The sequence below is a fragment of the Maylandia zebra genome, linkage group LG10, assembly GCF_041146795.1.
Source record: "Maylandia zebra isolate NMK-2024a linkage group LG10, Mzebra_GT3a, whole genome shotgun sequence".
Lineage (NCBI taxonomy): Eukaryota > Metazoa > Chordata > Actinopteri > Cichliformes > Cichlidae > Maylandia > Maylandia zebra.
The window spans coordinates 34,504,531-34,523,266 of NC_135176.1; the positions used below are offsets into that span (position 1 = coordinate 34,504,531).

Consider the following 18,736-nt stretch of genomic DNA (forward strand, 5'->3'; position numbering starts at 1 on the left):
GGATGTTAAACTTAATTGTTACACCTGGTAAAGCAGCAACGCTGATGATTTAATTAAAGATGAAAGAATTCAGACCGTTTTTAACTCTCAGTGTTCGTTTGACTTTGGGACCTGAAGTGGACGGCGTTTTGGACCCAGATTACTCCGTGAAGCTCCTCACCACAGCCGCCGTAATGCTCTGACAATCCATCAAGCAGCGCGGCTTACCAAAGTTGTACTAAAACATTTTTAACAGATTTCTGCAGTCAAAATCGGTTCGAGGTCAGTAAGCACAACCAGAATTCATACATGAGGCACACTCTCAATTTTTGAGAAAATTAAAGGATTTTAAGTGTGGAAAATACGTTATACAGAAGAAAAGAACATATCGTGATATATATCGTTACCGCACATGCTTCAAATTATATTGCGATATGGATTTTAGGCCATATCGCCCAGCCCTAACTACTAACATCTGGAACAGGCACCATCAATTCAGGCCGTCCTGTCTTAAGTTCTTGAGTGATGCATCAGGAGGATGCTAACACAGAGCACAAAGATCCAACCTGCACAGGTGTGAAACAGATCCTTCTAATGCCAATGAAACAAACCCTTCCTGTCTCCATGTTTGACACACACATGTCCCAGAAGGTGAGCATTACCTGAATAACAATAATAATGATAATTATAATACTGATGATGATGATCAGTAGACAGTGCAGTTTCTGGGGAAACTGTGGTAGTGCTGTTGTTGCAGCAGGACACATGTCTGAGAACAGAATCGGCAATTACCAGAGTTTGACCCCCGGCGGGTGTGTCGCCGAGTGGGGAAAACCGGTTAGACACATGAACAGGTTGGTGGTGCACCTGGGGCTTCTGTTTAAGACTATGCTTCCTCCTCACCGTCACCCAGCCGCCCTCTTTCCCCAGCTGCCCTCCTGGCCTCCATTTGCAACATTTGTTACAAGTATCATTACTGCTAAAGGAGGCTGAGGAGTAACTAAACATCTGACACAATGAGCAGGAAAGTGCAGGAGGGACAGGTGAAGAGGCCATGCTGCTAGCGAGTCGGCAAAGCTAAGATAGAGAAACAGTAAAGACACAGTGAGTGAATACTTTGGCTATAAATTAGGTAGTGAGTACACGGAGAGTGTCAAGTCAAACCGAGTTTAGGAGGTGGAGAGTCCTGAGACAAAGAAGTAAAAGTGACAGGCTGGAGGGCAAGCTGGGTGGAACTAATGTTGTGTCTGTTTTTCTGTCCGGGAAGAAAAAGAAGGCGAACTAGGGAACAACAGGAAATTGCCACTAACCCAGTATAATTCTTTCAATGGCCCTTTCTCAATCCTATGTACGCAACTCCATACTCGCGTTCTCGGCGAGTCCGGACTTGCCGAGAACGCGAGCACGGACTCGCGATTTGTACAATTGGAACACCAGCGTATTTGATGATGTCACAGGTCCGGAGTTTTTACTGCCGTCCCCTCTTAATTTAACTGTGAGTAATATGTTATGAAGCTTAACTTTAATCACAGCGAAACAGGTGAGATTTTAGAATGCTTTTATTTTTATTTTAGTGGACACTCAAAAATTACAATAGACAGCTGCTGGGGTTTGGAAGAGAACTGAACAAATATTTGAAATATAATCTGATCATTTTGAAGCAGCCTTCAGAATCTCCACGTATTAACATGCTGATAGGTTTAGTTTGAAAATGTTTCCTCCTGAATTGAAAAATATCTCAGCCAAACCAATTTACTCAGGAACAAATAAAACACTGAAATAAACCAAACATTAACATTTCGATGTTATCTAAGAACTAGGGGTGCAACGATACACAAAATTCACGGTTCGGTTCGGTTCGATACTTTGGTGTCACGGTTCGATATTTTTTCGATACAAAAAAAAATGTTCATGCCTTTTTAATTTGTCATTTATTAAAATTATAAATATATATTTTAACTCAAAAGTACAGTTTTTAAATTTAACCCTAACCCTTGTGCATGTTTTTTATTTTGACAGCGAATGCGCACCTGCGGACCACTTATGTGCAGCCCTGGTTATTTAGCTCGTCATATTGCAGCCACAGAAATTCTTTTGTCCATGAAACCATAAAGCTGCACTTTCTTTTTGCCTTATAGTCTGATTTGTCATAACTTCTCCGTTTTGTGGTAAGCTTTTCTTTGGCTGTCACTTCTTCACCCTGACCTGTCTTATTTGGCTCAGCAGAACTAAAATATATATCTGTCTGTGAAGGTTCTCAGTCATCCAGGTCATCGTAGTCAAATATATATCCTGCTGCTTTTACACACGGACTCACATAAGCTCAGCGATTCTCTGCGCGATCAACCTCTCACATGTTTAAGCTGCGGGAGATTTCACTTGTCATGTTTGCATAGTAAGCTAACGATTAATAAGACGTCAGAGGAATTGGTGCACAAATTATCATCACTCACAGATCAGTGCTGTCGCTCTCTATACACAGTTCGCCCGATTGCAAAGTGAAAGCAAAAAACAAGCGCAAATTCAAACGCGATTTCAATATGTCACATATTGACAGTGGCTCACCGATGCCAATGACATAATTACCCAGCTACATTTCTGAAAGAATGCAAAAGCATTGACATATATTTTTCCTCCCTACAATAGCCCGACGGGCAGGGCAGAGATAGACTTTGGTAGCCCGACTGGAAAAATCGCTAGCCCCAGGACGTCGGGCTAGCGATTTTGCGAGCCCTGTATCTGATTGAGGAATCACTCATCTTTGGAAAAGAGAGTTTATTACAGAGAAATGTCTCTTTCCAAAATAAAAACTATACTTCTTCTGGGCTATATTCTCAGCAGCATATTAAACATATCAGGTCCCCATAAGGAGAATCCTGTGCTAACAGCTGTCTAAATGACTCGGGTAAAGTTAGTAGCATGCTTGTTGTTTTTGTCTTTGCACTAGGATGATGTCGGCGTAAATGTGCAGTCATATTCGTTGTGTTCCCACTAGTGCTTTCAGGTTAATCTCATTGAAATGACCTTAACGCCACAACACGGCAAATCTCCGTTAACGAGCTACCGCGGATCGCCCCGTGCATGGGGCTAGACGGCCAACACGTTAACGAGCTAACTGCGCTAACACACTAGTTCCCACCCATGTAATTGAGCATTGCGTGGCACATCCAACATACTGTTTTACTTTAGTCCATGACTCGCTTACCCTCAGGGTCATACGTCACATGAAAACCAAAATAATTCCAAACGCCAGATCTGAATGAGGGTGGGGGAGGTTCAATTTGCCATGTTGCAAGGAGAGTGTCATGGTCCGGGTGTGTGCCAGTGTGTCTCCCTCCGAGCCGGCATCTCCACCCCTGGGAGGGGCCTCAGTGTTCTGCTGATTGCTCACACCTGTGGGTAATTTAGCCGGGGACTCATAAGGCCAGCGCACTCAACCTCTCTTCGCCAGATTCTCAGCTAACCCTAGTCAGTGCAGGCCACCACCGTGATTTCGCACTTGCTTTGTGAATTACCTTGTCTCATTGTGTGTTTGTCTCATTGTGCGTTTCTCTCATAGCCACACCAAGCTGCCAAACACTAATCTCTGCCGAAGAGCTCCAACCCGGATACTGGACCACCTGACAGTCCCACAGGCTGTTCACCCGAACCACCTGCCTGCCTCTCTGCCTCCACGCCAGGAGTTTCAGACCACACACCCGGACCACTCACCCCTCCACGTCACCACCGACCACCCGCGGCAAGTACGCAGTACGAAGGAGGATTCTGAACGAACAGCTTATCCATATTACTCCTGACCCATACCTGAACGTCTGTACTCTATTTACAGTGACCCTGACCCTTTCCCTGGACCCAGTGTGACTCTCCCTCCAGCCCAATCCCCGGAACTGCTGTTCCCACTGACCAAGACCAGATTGCTTACTTAGCCCAGGCTGCTTAAGACCCCTGTGATTCAGTTGTGGCACTTTGCACTTGTTAACCTCACTTTCCAGTTTATGAACACTTACTGAGTAATTAAACATCGTCTCTAAAACTACTTACGTGCTGTTCAGCGTCCTGCATTTGAGTCCTGTCACCTTTTGAAGCGGCCTCGGCCGTGACAGAGAGCTTAACTTCTGTCTCGCTAGCTTGCCCTGCGCTCTTCCTTCTGACTATGCTGTCTGTGTTGAGCGCTCAGTGGATCTGCGCTCAACAGTGCAGCCTAGGCGGAGTAGTCGAACGCAGATTCACTGAGCGCTCAACACCGACAGCATCGTCAGAAGGAAAGTTGATAAAATAAATTACAAATTTTGTATTGTTCGATACATATGCGTACCGAACCGAAAGCACTGTATCGAACGGTTCAATATCGATACGAATATCGTTGCACCCCTACTAAGAACGTGTACTTTATTGATACCCGTGGGGAAATTCCTCTCTGCATTTAACCCATTCACTCAGTGAAGCAGTGGGCAGCCATTGGGCGCCCGGGGAGCACATCGTTGAAAACGATGTGCGGGAGTCCGCTGCTCTCGCCGGGCTCTAGTAATCCTTGACCTCCCGCTTTGCTATCAGGCTGGTGGTTAACAGACGTCTACACGTTTAGAAATATGTGATATCTTGATAAACCGAGCAGATATTTGAAGCTTACACAGCTACATTCTTGCCTGAAAATATCTTAAAAGTTTATTTTGTGACCCAGAAATATTTAAAAGTTTTTAGCCGCGCTCCTCCACCATTGCCGCGTTTGAGTTTTGGACGGAATGCATTCTGGGATATTTAGCTGTACCAGTCCACACAAGTCACCACCGATGCATGCTCGATAAAACAGGCGGAGCGAGAACACATCCGGGATTTTTTCGCGTTCTCGGCTTGATGCGTACTTCGAAGTGGAACAGTACTTGGTCTCCAACTGATGACGTATCATGAGTACACGAGAATGCAAGTACACACGAGTACGCATATTGAGACTAATAAGTTGTCACCGGCAGGGATATTGTGTGGAGCTGATGTATCTATAAATCCAGGGAGGCAGCCAGTAAGGAAATGGTTCCTGGCTAAGTTCAAAAACTGATTGAAGCGGGTTGCTAAAGAATCGCGGCTGCCACTAGCTTACATAGCATTAGCATTGTGCCGTGGGTTGGTCGCCTGTTTACGAGCGGCACCATTGTTTATCGTCGGTCTGCATATGGAAGACTGTTAATGCTTGCATATGGTTAAGTGCAAGAGAAGCTGGTCATGAATACTATTGTTTACTGTTTAAGTTCTAATGCAGATTGGTCATTTGATTTTGCACTTTTATAGAAAGCAGTATGTACAATCGTTAGAGTGAATTACATAATTTGAGCATTTAAAAATACTCAAGTAAATATTGTGCTGCAAAGCTTATGCACTGCTATTGATGTGTTAAAAAAGGTTTGGTTTGGTTAATATTCACAGAGGTGTGATAACAAACGTTTGTATTTTGGTTTTTTGGTTTGTATTTAAAAGATTTTTCACCTATGGCTGACTACGGCCGAAAAGAAGATTAAAAGAAAAACAAAAGATCCGCCTGGTCATTGAGTGAAATCCAGTGAAACACCTGTGGTAGATGCATCAATCCCTTTCAAGCGGGGAAGCTGCACAAACTTAAAGAGCTTGGCAGAGAGTGTGCTTCGGATGAAGCACGTGAAGATTATACTATGAAAACAGAAGTTATCTAAAAGTTTTTAATTAAATTGCTAAGCAGATAAGCTACTCAAAAACACCACCGTGTGGTGGAACAGGAACAGGAAGTGATGCTCTACCGCAGAGAGCGTGAACACCAAGTGACAGCGCCACCCGAAGGAGAGGACTTTGGGTAGTGCAACAGAGGACATCTGTGGTTCTTCCACATGCTGCTGAGGTTCCTGCTCATTAAGTCAAACTGTTGCTTCTTCAGTCATCCAGTAAACAACACCAGGCAAGAGTCTTCTCAATGTGCCCCGACTCTGATGCTCAACCCACAGATGCATGTTTGTTACATGTTTCTCACAAGCTGTCTACACTCGGCCTGCACCCCACCCTCTGTGACTGGCTACAGGACTTTTTGACTGGCAGGCTCCAGTCTGTCAGGATTGACAACAGGACTTCAGCCAGCATTATTACAAACACTGGCGTCCCACAGGGATGCGTCCTCAGTCCCATCCGCTACACCCTGTACACCCTTGACTGTGTCGCCTCCAACAAAGACAACACCATACTGAAGTTCGCGGATGACACTCCAGCAATCGGTCGCATCACTGGAGGGGACAAAGCGGCTTATAGGAGAGAGGTGGCCGGTCTGGTATCATGGTGTGAGGACAACAACCTCACCCTCAACACTGATAAGATAAAGGAGATGATAGTGGACACGAGGAAGAAGAGGAGGCCTCACCAGCCGCTGTTTATCCGGGGCCTTGAAGTGGAGAGGGTGAGCAGCTTTAGGTACCTGGGCGTCTACATCTCTGAGGATCTCACCTGGACACTGAACACCACACAGCTGGTCAAGAAGGCTCAGCAGCGGCTGTATTTCCTGAGGAGGCTGAGGAAATTTGGTATGTCGGCCAAGATCCTCAGCAGGTTGTACAGCTGCACTGTGGAGAGCACACTGACCAGCTGCATGGTACGGCAGCACTACTGCTACGGACCGCAAACGCCTGCAGAGAGTGATAACAACTGTGGAGAAGATCACCAGGACCCCGCTGCCCTCTCTGCAGAGTATCTACCATCTGCCCTCGGGGTGAAGGTTCAGAAGTGTGAAATCCACTCACCCCTGTGAGGAGTGTCGGCCGTCAGATTGGGGTCTGGGATGCGGGGCCTCCCTGCTACTGCCCGATAAGGGGGCGGTACCTGGACCTGGGATAAAGAGTATGTTTGGGGAGTATGATTGTGTGTACAGTGTCTATTTGTGTCTGTCTTCATGTCGGGCAAGTGCTGAGTATTTGTTTATATGTGTATGGGGGTGGGAATGCGTGCGCCTGCTCGCCTGTGTCTAGACGTCAGGTCGGGTCTTAGACGCCACCTCTCTGTGAACATCTCAGGCTCTCTGAGGTATGGAGGCCTGTCTCCCCTCACCACACTCCCTGACGGTGGCTGGTGCCCTCATACGTCGGTGCGTTGGTGGTTCTTGGTGTCCAGGGCTGGGTGCTCATGTATGTACTGGTTCACTCCTGGTGGCTGCTTGGCGGGGCCTGGCGCCTGTGGCCCGGCTGGGTTCTTTCCGGGGGGTGGGGTGCCCTCAGGCCTCTGGACCTGGGGCTCGGTCCTCTCTGGCACAGATGGCTGCCGGCAGAGCCCGTGGGCATGTCACTGCAACCCCCTCTGGCCTCTGCTCCGTGGCTGCTGGGTGGCCTCTCGTCTGGGGCTCTCCTCAGGTCTTCCCAGGAGGGTGGCACGGTTGCCCCTTCGATGGTCCTCCTTGGGCTCTCGTACTCTGGGGCCTGGATCTCCTCCATACCTACTTCATACCCTGGGGGGGCGGGGCTATGGCTCCCCAAACTCCCAAGCAGATCGTTACATGGAGAAACCTTTTGAATACAAGCGTGCTGATCCACACAGGTGTGCAGACAGGTGTACACACGGGTGTTCACAGACACAAACTACAGGGTGGGCCATTTATATGTACACCTTTCTTGGCTGCTACCTCAAAGCACATTGTGCGCTGTTGATCTTGCGTGCTGCACAATAACATTTAATATTTAGTATCTACTGTTAGCTAGTGTATTGTGATGGTGTTGTGTTTGTTATGTTGCTCTTTTTTGTTGTTTGTTCTCTCTTCTGTTTTTTTTCTTCTCTCGACAGGTTATCCAGGTGTCTTTCTTTCTTTCTTTCTTTCTTTCTTTCTTTCCTTCTTTCCTTCTTTCTTTCTTTCTTTCTTTCTTTCTCCCTCCCTGTCCTATCCCCCAGTCATGTCTGTCTCGTCTGTAACAACTGAAAATAAAATAAATACATAATTATAATAAAGGTCAATCAAATGGACCAATATGGCAAGGCCATGATGATCCACTTGCTAAAGTAAATCCGTTGGGCATCTTTCTTGGCCTCAAGACAACAATTCTGATGGTTAAAGATCCAAACGGGACAGGAAAAAAAAAAAGAAGAAGTGAGAAATCCAGAGCATCCAGACTCAACAGCTCCTTCTTCCTCACTACTATCAGACTCTTGAACAGCTGACCTACTTTAACAGGAGTAATAATTTTGAAAAAAAAAAACTTGACCTGCGAGCGCCCACTGAGTGCATGTCAGCTAAAGCTTCAAACACGAGCAGTAAAGTGCAAAAACGCTTTGTTTCCTGTTTTAACTCTTACATTCATGAGTGAAGCAGGTCCAACATGATGATACATACTGATGGAGCATGTGTGATGTCACTGTTTTACTCAGTGTGACTGTTTTTAATGTCGCACTCAGTTGATCTGTTACTGTATATTTTTCACATGTTTGTGCGGGATATTGTATTTTTTTTAGATGTTATGTATTAATGTGGTACATGTATTTTTGACTTTTGTTGCCATGATGCCAGGTCTCTCTTGAAAATGAGATTTTTACCTGGATAAATAAAGGACTAAAAACATTAACACTGTCCTGCTACAGGCTGATGTTCCAGCTGTGATGACTGCAGTCAGGAAACGGCTGCTCAAATGATAAAGTCTGTATTTCTATGAATATCCTCATCAATGAACACCATACAACATGTACACGCACGCGCACGCACACACACATACACACACATGCAAGCACGGACACACACACAGACACACATACGCACGCGCACGCTGCGCGCACACGCACAGACACGCGCGCACATGGCGCGCGCGGACACTCACATGCACACAGAGCTTCTCTTTGTTAATTTAATTAGTTGAGGGGTATTTACATAATCCAATAATTAAAAAAACATTTTGATCCACGTTCAGAAACCTACCTTCACGTGATTAAACACGCACACACACACACACACACACACGCACACACACACACACACACACACACACTCACACACACACACCTGGATGCGACGCAGACACTGGCACTCAGAAGATTTGTGTTTCTGTGAACTTGTCTTTGTGTTCTTGTGGGGACTGAGTTAATTTCTGTTTAATGGGGGCCTCTGTCCCCTCATGCTGGTGGATCTCTTCATAAGCGGCAATCCTAATTTTAATTTACAAATGTTTTCGAGCCTGCCAAACAAAAACAAACACACTCCCCTAACATATCAATTTGTGTCTTTGTTCTACCGCAGGACGAACAGCAGCGACCAAAGATTCACTGAGTGGAGGGTGTTAAAGATTAAAAAGTACAGGGCACAGTGATGTCTTTGGACCTGCAGGAATCATCATATAAACCACAGACCGATAATATCATAACAGGATATAGATGACAGCCACCTTCCCCTTAAGGCTCAGCGTGACAAGACCCCACCGGGCCCTAATGGTAATGACGGTCCTCATGCAAGCAGAAAGACCACGGTGTGTGTGTGTGTGTGTGTGTGTGTGTGTGTGCTTCAACTTGTTTTGGTAGCATGTTCGTCCATATGTCACACACATGCTGATGACATCATCGTCATCATCATTATTGACCCGATCACTGTGATTGGCTCTGAGAGTGGCGTGTTTGGCTGAAGCTAATCGATCAGCCAAACAGTGCTGGGTGTAACAGAGTACATTTACCAGCGTATTTAAAATAGAACATAGGAGTAACTGTATTCCGTTACAGTTACCGTTTAAAAAGGTGGTATACAGAATACAAACAACAGAAAATATCAACAATCAATAACAGCTGATTTCATCAGGCGCTCAGCTGCTCAAACGCTTTCACTTTATTTAAAGTTATTGATCAAACACGCTGATCGTTTCCGGTGTCAGAAAACCTCAAATAAACTACTCAAATCAAATCAATGAAGGAAACTAAACTCCAGCTGATCCCCTCCTCCCTCCGGCCCGGCTCACCTGGCGCAGGTGCAGTCCCGGTACAGCGTCTCGAAGTCGGGTCTGCTGATGAGCTTGCAGCGGTTCACTCCGGGCTGGATGGCTCCGAGCCCGCGCAGCACGCGCACCTGCTCCACGGTGCAGACCACGGGGCTGATGCGCAGGCGCTTCAGCTTGGTGTACACGGTGTGCAGCCCCCCCACCAGGTGCTTCAGGAACAGCTGGAACACCTGCGGCAGGCACAGCAGCTCCGCACCGTCCACCGTGAACGACGCCACCTGCACGCCGTGCACGTCCACCATCCGGCAGTCCGCGTGCGCGACACTGCCGCCGGGCAGCCGCGAGGGGCCGGCCGGGACAGAAGCACTGTGAGGCGGGTCGGAGTGGAGCAGAGGGTCGGTGTGAGGGCTGGAGGTCCGGATGGAGGAGCCCGCCATGTCCGAACCCTTGTTTAATCCGCCGCCCGCGCGCGTCTGTCCACGAGCAGCCGCTCACGCTGACTCCACTCCGCTCTCACCCCTCCTCTCTGCCGCCAACAGCCAATCAGGATCCAGCCAATCACACGCGGGCGCCACAGACGGACAAGACTACCGTTGGCTGAGGACAGCGCTCCCAGGGGCGGGGCTTCGGGGCTGTGATTCTGACAGGTGAATGATTGACAGGTGAGTCTGAGGTTTATCGTTCACTTTGTTTTCGACTTTTTACATTTATTTTATTTTTTTATTCATTTACTGATGTTTTAAACAAAGCTCACAAAAATAATACATGTATGTAGACACACACACACACACACACACACACACACACGCATAATTCGACATAATTAGTTTATTACCAGGCCTCTGGAGAACTTCAAGACATGTTGAGGAGGTCGTTTAGCCATTTAAACCAGCTGTGTTGGATCAAGGAAACATGTAAAACCTGCAGGACGCCGGCCCTCGAGGCCTGGAGTTGGACATCTGTGGTTTAGTCAAGTCAAAAAAACTCTATTTATCCCCAAGGAGCAATTAAGATAGATGCCCTGCCGACCATACATACAAAACACAAACATCACATTGGGGAGACCGGTCAGGCTAGGTAGCACTGGCCGGTCGCCCAACGAGCAGCGACCCGGAACCGAAACCATAGAAAATGCACAACACGAGGAAAGACGAGGAAAACAAAGACTGAGCTCCAACAGGGAGATCAGTTTGAGAACAGAAAAAAACACCTCAGCACATGAATCATCACATCTCACAGGGGGGAGTGTAGGACGTCGAATCAGCTGCACACTAGTAATGTCTGCAGGTACATCGAGAACTTTCCAAAACCTTTGGCTACCTGAACATTTGGCCCTGTGTTTAGCACACGTGTCTGAATATTAGAATCCAATTTGTTTAATGTAATTTCTGTTTCAAATAGTTCTGCAACTTTGCACAAACCTGTGGCAGACTGTATTTTAAAACCCAAATCTTTCACAGGTCTTATTGTCCCAGAAAGGCGAGAGCTGGGACAGCGTTTGGTCCTGTGTCAGTGACCCAGTGTTTTGAGTCTTTGTATCATTATTGAACTTTGACTTTGTCATTGTTTATCTTTTCTAATCTTTTGGTTTCTGTTTGTGTTCCATGGTTGCTGTTCCCTCCTAGTCAAGTCTGTTATGTTTCCTGTTTTACTTTGAAAGTCTGTGTCCTATGTAAATGCATTGAGTTTTGCTTCCCCTTTCTCATCTTGTCAGTCACTCCCAGCTGTGTTCTTCTGTGTTTCGTTCCTCGTTATCCCTCTGTGTATTTAAGCCTTGTGTTTGCCTCTGTTAGTTGCTGGTTTGTCTGCGTAGCTTCCTCCGTGTCTCCCTGCAGCTCTGTTTTTGGTTTCAGGTTTGTTTTGTTAGTTTATGTCCAGTTTAGGTTTTTTCCTTGCCTTGTTTCTGTGGATTTTTTACCCCCTTACAAAATAAAGCTCACTCACACGTATGTACCTTTCATCATTTACCTTTACATGTACTTCTGCTTAGATTGAAGGGTATAGATGTTGTTGGTATAACTGAGGCTCTCAGTTTATGTTACATTAGTTTAACCTAAGTCGTAAAATAAGTGCCAAAGCTGAACTGAGGAAGTGCTTCATAAAGCTAGCTCTGCTCGACGCTGTCAAAGGCTTGTTCTGCGTCCAGCTGAAGCAGAGCCATGTCTGCATGTTTACGTTGTGCAGAGAGATGAAGCTCCCCTTCAAGTCGGTTTGCCAGTACTGTGAACTTGGGATCTGTATTAGTGGGATTGGTAGGATTCACATTTCGTAGGTGGTTTCCCAGGTTTGGGCAGTACCATTATCATCACGCATAGACGGAGGTAGCTCTTTTAAAGTGTAGCGTTCCACTAACTTATCCTACAGGGGGCGCAACACTGTGTCTTTAAATGCTTTACAAAGGTAAAATATTTCCTGTTTTTAATTTGTGCATTACATTTGAAAGTTAAGTCATTGATGACAGAGAGTCTGATTCAGTCCCAGCTTCTCGACAAAGTGAAGTGACGTTGATAGAGTCTAACGATTCTTACGTTGTGTATGGTTGTGAGTCTTTATGTTGTGCGGCGCGTCGGGCAGCTGTTCATTGTTGGCGATTAGAGGCTGTTGCTTCGGCTTCCTCCCAGTTAACACCAGCTCTAGCTCATTATTATGGTCTGGCACCAGCTGGTCTTCGGTCTTCCTCTTAGTTGTGAGGAATAAGGAGATCATTTGTTCTCTGAGGATCTGTGATGTTTTCATCTGCGGTTCTAATTTCATTTATTGTTTCTCTCTCGTTCACTGTGATGCACCAAAGTTTTCCTGCTCTCGCTCCCTGATCGCCGCAGGTCTGTCGACGCTCGGCTGATGCTGTCTGAACTTAATTTATCATGTTTTTCGTTTTAATAGATTTTGTTGTTTTTCTTTAGTGTCATTCAAATTCATCTCTAGTTCCACTTCTGTTATTTGAGCATCAAGTCCAACATCTCAGTTTTATTTGATCTGTTTTCTGTGTAAACCCTCATCTGTCCATGTATAATTACCTCAAAGGCCCCCCCTCTGGCTGAGGCTGTAGCTTCAGAGTTAGTGAAGTAGAAACCGTCATCAGTGAATTTGGGTTATGTACCCAGCAGTGATGGCTGAATGCTAAAGATCGATGAGTTGAGAGTTTGAAATAAGGAAACAATCTATGCGACTGTGGCTGAGCGACAGGACTGTGCTCTCTGTGTTGGGATTTCTCGTCTCCTTGCATTTTAGGCTCAGTTCGGACATGAAATGTTGTATAACTGAATAGTTATAGTCTGAACCTGATGATCTGTCAAGCCCAGGATCTAAGGTACAGTTAGAGCTGCAGTATAGAGGAACATATAAAAGCTGAGGTCACCTGTGTTGGGCCGTATAAATGAACCATAATGAAGTCTTTGTTCATCACTGAGCGCTGTATGATGATGAAGCTCCCTGTGGGTCTAAGATGGGTCATGATTTATGTCCCCACCTCCATCAGCATGTGATGAGAGGTGGGTAGAAAAAGCCTGAACCTCGTCCTTCTCCGAGCAATTTCACTCCCACACGGGTGTGTCTTGAATGAAGACGTCCTTTGGGTGACATTGTTTGAGTCTCTTCATTACTCTCTATAGTCTAATACATTTCCTAAGGCCTCTCACGCTCCAGGAGAGCCGTTTCATTCAGTTTGTGCCCTTTAAACAAACTGACTGCATTCGTCTCAGCTGTAGGAACGAAAATGACTATTTAAAACACTCAACTCTTATAAAGCACAACCCAGGACCCGACCTGTGGAAATGTCACAGATTCCCTCCTGTTGTCACTGAAACTTGTTTGGCTACTGATCGTATAGGAGCAGAAAAAACATCCTGTTGTTAATTCAAAGCTTTAAACTCACTGCGACCATATTAACTGAGAAGCCAAAGAACATTTACAGGAATTAAATATTACATGCCTGCGTCATGCCTGCGTCATGCCTGCGTCATGCCTGCGTCATGCCTGCGTCATGCCTGCGTCATGCCTGCGTCATGCCTGCGTCATGCCTGCACAGCTACGACTACAGCGTGTTATTTTCTCTGAGCTGAGGTTGTTCATCACTTCCAGAGTGGACATGAATTTATCCATCATTTTGTTTCCGGGTCTTTCGTATGAATTCTTCCACCTCTGATGGAGTGGAGGAGGTGCCGGCTGCCGTGATGGGAGATCAGTCCACAGGAGCTGCTGTTTCACCCGGTTTCTCTCGTCAGCGCAGAGAAAATCATCACATGGCATCTGTGGTGCTTCGCGGCCGCTCTCGTCACCTCGCCTCGTCCTGATGATCGCTCGTGTTGGGCCGTTTGGGATGTTTTGGCCGTGCAGCCTATGTCCCACTCGATGGGGCTGCTGAGGCGAGCCTCTCTGAAACGCTCCAGTTCTGTCCTTTATTTCTAAGGTGGATGTTGTAACGTCTCACAGTTGAAGTGTTCAGCCAGAACATGCGTCTCGGTCCGCAGGGCGCTAGCTTCTTCCATCTTCTCAGTGTCTGGTCCATCTTTTCGTTGTTTTCAGTTTAGATCAGTGTTCTGTAATCTGCATCCTGATTGGCTGGGTTGGAGCAGTAGCTTGTTTTGGGGCGAGTACGAACAGAAAGTGTCTTTAGCTGTTGTGTGTCGAGCTCAAGGCTTTACTGCCGTTCAGATAGACGCCATAGCCTGAAGCCTGTTTTTTTTTTATTTGTTCATTTTCCTGTGAAATGTTTTTAAAATAAATTTGTATTTATTATTTTATTGTTTGGATAGATTTATTTGTTTTACCTTTTGTTTCTTTATTTTTCTCTCTTGTTTTCTGATTATTGTTAATAAATCCAAACTTCAGCTCTGGTTGTTTATTCATACCTGAGGTCAGACTTATTGATCGGTGTGTTTCTGATAATCATTTCCTGTTTCTAATGAGTCGCTGATAATAAACTGCTGTTGTTTTAATCAGCAGCCTGACGGAGCTCCATCTGTCTGACGATTTTCACATTAAAAGCCCTGCGCCAAATTAAAAGCCTCAGATTAACCTTTCAGAGGAGATTAAATGTCAGCAGGGAACACCTGATGCATCGCACCTGTCTGATCTTTGCATCGGCCACACGCTGATCCCAGTCAGTGTTTTTAACTCTGTGAGCGCCGGCGTGATGCCAGCAGGCTGCTTCCTGCAGCTCTGACCAAAGCTCGTCGGCGATCGTCTGAAGACAATTTTAAACCTCTCAAAGAATCTGAAACGCATGAAACACTTTTTACTCTTCGCTCTGTGTGACTGATGCTAGACTGGATCAGCGGCAGGGACAGCCTGCTGTGATTGGTTGTCACATTCTTTCTGGAGACGTAGAAAGAGGAAACGTACCACCTACCTGACAGCTTACTTTTCAAAGAAAGGGTTTGACCTACAAACAGCATGAAGAGCTTTGTTTTCAGGTCAGATTTGGATCTTCCAGCTTTAAAACTGATTTTGCTGTTCGTGGTATTTGTTGCAGAGGTTTGTAGATCTGTTCAGAGTTAAAGTGAAGAGCTGACATTTAATAGAAATGTTTCCTGTTTTTGTCCCGCTCTACCGCAGGGTCACATGACCTCCCCCTCAAACATGGCTGCACTTGGATTCAGAGGTGTTGGCATGGCGACCGTCAGTCAGCAGCTGTCAGATCCATCGTTCGGTTGAGATATCGTGATAAAAACAGTCGTGTGACAGACTAACAGAGTAAAACCACACCTCCACCACCTCCACACCTAAACAACCCGTCAGCTGACTGATCAGTCTTACCTGTCGCCACCTCCATCAGCTGCCTCCTCCCTGAAGGCCTCTCAGACCGTCATCGTGTCCTCGTGTCCTCATGTTTCCTGTTTCCTCTCAGAACAGTCTGGACCAAACTCCGCTAAACCATTTCTAATGTTCAAGGTTGTTTCCCTGTCGACGTTTCTTTCAGCGTTTTAAACACTTTGGCAGCTAATCACAGCCGTCCAATCAGCACACAGCTCTCGTTAATGTGAGGAACAGAAGAGACGCCGGGAAAGATGCAACAGAGGAACGCTTTGTTCTTCTTTCAACACGCTTCAAAGCAAACGCTGCGCGCACACACACACACACACACACACACACGCACACACACACACACACACACACGCACACACACGCACAGCTCTGTCAGTGACAGACTGAGGTAATCAGATTACTGCGCATTTGTATTCAGGCCTGAATGAATCAACACAAACAGGTAAACGTGAATTACAGACAGTAAACTACATAAACTACACCTCAGTGTCAGCTCAAGTCTTTGATGACAGTTTACTGGTTGGTTGTCATTCCCAGTCTGACCTGATGAGGGCAGTGTTGTGTAAATGTTAGAGCGATGTCATTAGTTTTTGTAACAAAGGTAACTACAGTAATGATTTATTATATTTGCAGACTGTATATATATATATAGCTGTATATATCTCAGCTACACACATGTTGACCTGCAGGCAGGCTGGGAGGTAACTAGATTACATTTTTTTATTTATTTGTTTTTTAGTGTGAACTAATGTTTCATAGTAATATTTTTAATGCAATGTTGCTTTTTCTGATGTTTGAATTGAAGTCAAACATTATATGAAGCAAAGTAAACCGATGAAAAGTTAAAGATTAAAATCAAACATCTTGGAAACAGTAACCAGTCACATACATATTTGGCTTTGATGTCGACCAGTGTAGTTAACAAAATAAACCATTTTTTTTCTAATTTCATGTTTTTGACAGTAAGAAATGAACAAAGTGAGACTCCGTGTGTTCATGAAGGTTTGTGTCCTTCACCAAAACCAGACCATGGAAATGTAAACATGATGGTCTGTGAAGGTTCTCGGTGGTCCAGGTCGGGGTCGTCCAAGGAGCTTGGAAAGAAAAGCATCTGGACTTGTTTAAGTTCAAGGTTCTTATAAAGTGACGTGAGTATGCCATCATCTCCAAACCCACAGTGGGTAACCTCGTAGTAAAGTCCATCCAGCACAAAGATGATGAAAAAAGGATCAAATTCACTGAGTAACACACTCTTTGTCTTTCACGGCTATAGCTGTAGCTCCCACTGCCGCTCCCAGAGCTGCTCCCAGTGGACCAAACACACTTCCCACTCCCGCCCCGATCCCCACCGCCTTCAGGAACTTGTTCTTTTTCTCTGCACGCCTTCTTGCTTCCTGCTCTTCCATCGATATATTTTCTCTCAGAAGTCGCTCCTGCTCTTCTCTGACGGCTCTCTCAGCCTCCTGCAGCATCTCGTTGGTGTAATATTTTCCTCCATGTCTCTGAACAATTATGTTGATCTTCTCCAGCAGCTCTTTGACCTGAGAGGGATCTTTGATTTTGTTGTTAAAAACATGATATCTTCCTCCACACTGTTGGATGAAGCCACTCAGAGACGGACTGCTATTTATCAATGTGTCTATGTTAGCTTCATTGTCCACATCATCTCCATGTGTGAACAGCACCATAGTATAACCTGCTGCTTCTTCTCCAAAGATCTTCTGCAGGATTTTCACTGTTTCTTGTTCTTCTTTGGTGAATCTGCTAATCTGGATCACGATCAGGAACACATGAGGACCAGGAGCAGCAAAGGAGATGCATCTGGCAACCTCTCTCTTCAGCTCGTCTTCAGGTCTATCAGTGTCAAACAGTCCTGGAGTATCAACAACATCCAGGATCTGACAGTCTACCTGATCTGTGATTTTCTGACACCCTGCTGTCACTGAAGAAAAGGCAGCTTTAGATTCAAAAGCTTTTCTTCCTAAGATGGTGTTTCCTGATGCACTCTTCCCAACTCCTGTTCTCCCAACAAGCACCATCCTCAGGTGTGGAACATGTTCAACTGCTGAAGAAGATAAACAGATTACTGCTGTTATTAGTGGGACTCCCTCAACCAGCTCGTCACACTAGGACAGTTACATATACAGAATCAGGGATAGGTGATGATGAAGTACCAAGGAAGGAAAACCCAGGAATGGGGGAAGTAAAACTTACAGCATTACATAAAGACTGATTACTGAAATAAAACAGGAAATGACTCATGACTAAACATCTGAACAATCCAAAACAATCACACATCAATCAAAACAAAGACGAGAATGCTGACCATAAATTCCCTGAAGTTTACGAGAACCAGCAACCAAACTGGCAGAACAGGATTACTCCGCACATCGAAATCCCCCGAAATCAGATTTACTGATAAAGTCTGTCTGTCTGTCTGTCCATCCATGCCATTCAAAGTGAAGACTGGGTGGATTGGCAGGCTCTGGTGGCTGTTGGCTGTAAACGTTCATAAAACAAATCTGTTCTTACCACTGCATGAACCACATGTTTCAGGATTTGTTGTTTCAAACAAATAAACATAAATTTAAAAAAGTAACAGATAAATAAGATATAGACACAGGGCACAGAAATAAAGACTGACAGCTCAGGTAAACAGGCAGCTCTGGAGTTTCTGACTTTTATTATAAAAAGTTTGTCTGAACAGTAAATCAGAATAAAACTTGTAGATGTACTTACGAGCTTTCGAGCCGGCCATGCTGGTGCTGCTCAGGATTGTGAAAGCTGTCACAGCTACCGTATTGACATCAGCTCTGTGCGTTCATGAAGATTGGCCCTCCCTTTAATGCCACCATATCACATACAGGAACAACACTCCAGCTGTCACATCAGCACTTAATGACTTGTTAAAGTGACTACAGGGCAGATTCCTCAGTGGGTTAGTATACCACTCCACGCTCAGTCACATAAATAAACCTGTAGTCGTGGGAGGAGGCCACATGGTTGGAAACTGGCTCACAAATGTTTCCTTTTAGGGGAAATTTTAGCTGAACTGCCATCAACCAAAAACTTTTAGTCTTGTTATCAAT

General features: G+C 45.5%; 2 protein-coding genes and 1 long non-coding RNA gene across 3 annotated transcripts in view; 1 reads left to right on the forward strand and 2 right to left on the reverse strand.

The window, feature by feature from the left end:
• LOC101480504 (dachshund homolog 2) overlaps window positions 1-10,387 on the reverse strand; it is a 53,218-nt gene extending 42,831 nt beyond the window's left edge. The window contains exon 1 of the mRNA XM_076889527.1: window positions 9,903-10,387. Coding sequence (XP_076745642.1) covers window positions 9,903-10,318 — 416 coding nt within the window. The 5' untranslated portion in view covers window positions 10,319-10,387. The remainder of the gene's footprint in view (window positions 1-9,902) is intronic.
• LOC143420893 (uncharacterized) lies at window positions 3,309-4,003 on the forward strand. The gene is made up of 3 exons (XR_013100662.1): window positions 3,309-3,447; window positions 3,539-3,722; window positions 3,809-4,003. It is a non-coding gene; the product is annotated as an uncharacterized LOC143420893 (long non-coding RNA).
• Window positions 10,388-16,548: 6,161 nt separating the features above from the next.
• LOC101480211 (GTPase IMAP family member 7-like) lies at window positions 16,549-18,405 on the reverse strand. The gene is made up of 2 exons (XM_014411325.4): window positions 18,387-18,405; window positions 16,549-17,712 (listed from the first exon to the last, which is right to left on the reverse strand). The coding sequence occupies exons 1-2, from the start codon at window positions 18,403-18,405 to the stop codon at window positions 16,883-16,885; spliced, it is 849 nt and encodes a 282-aa protein (XP_014266811.3). The 3' UTR covers window positions 16,549-16,882.
• Window positions 18,406-18,736: the final 331 nt, after the last annotated feature.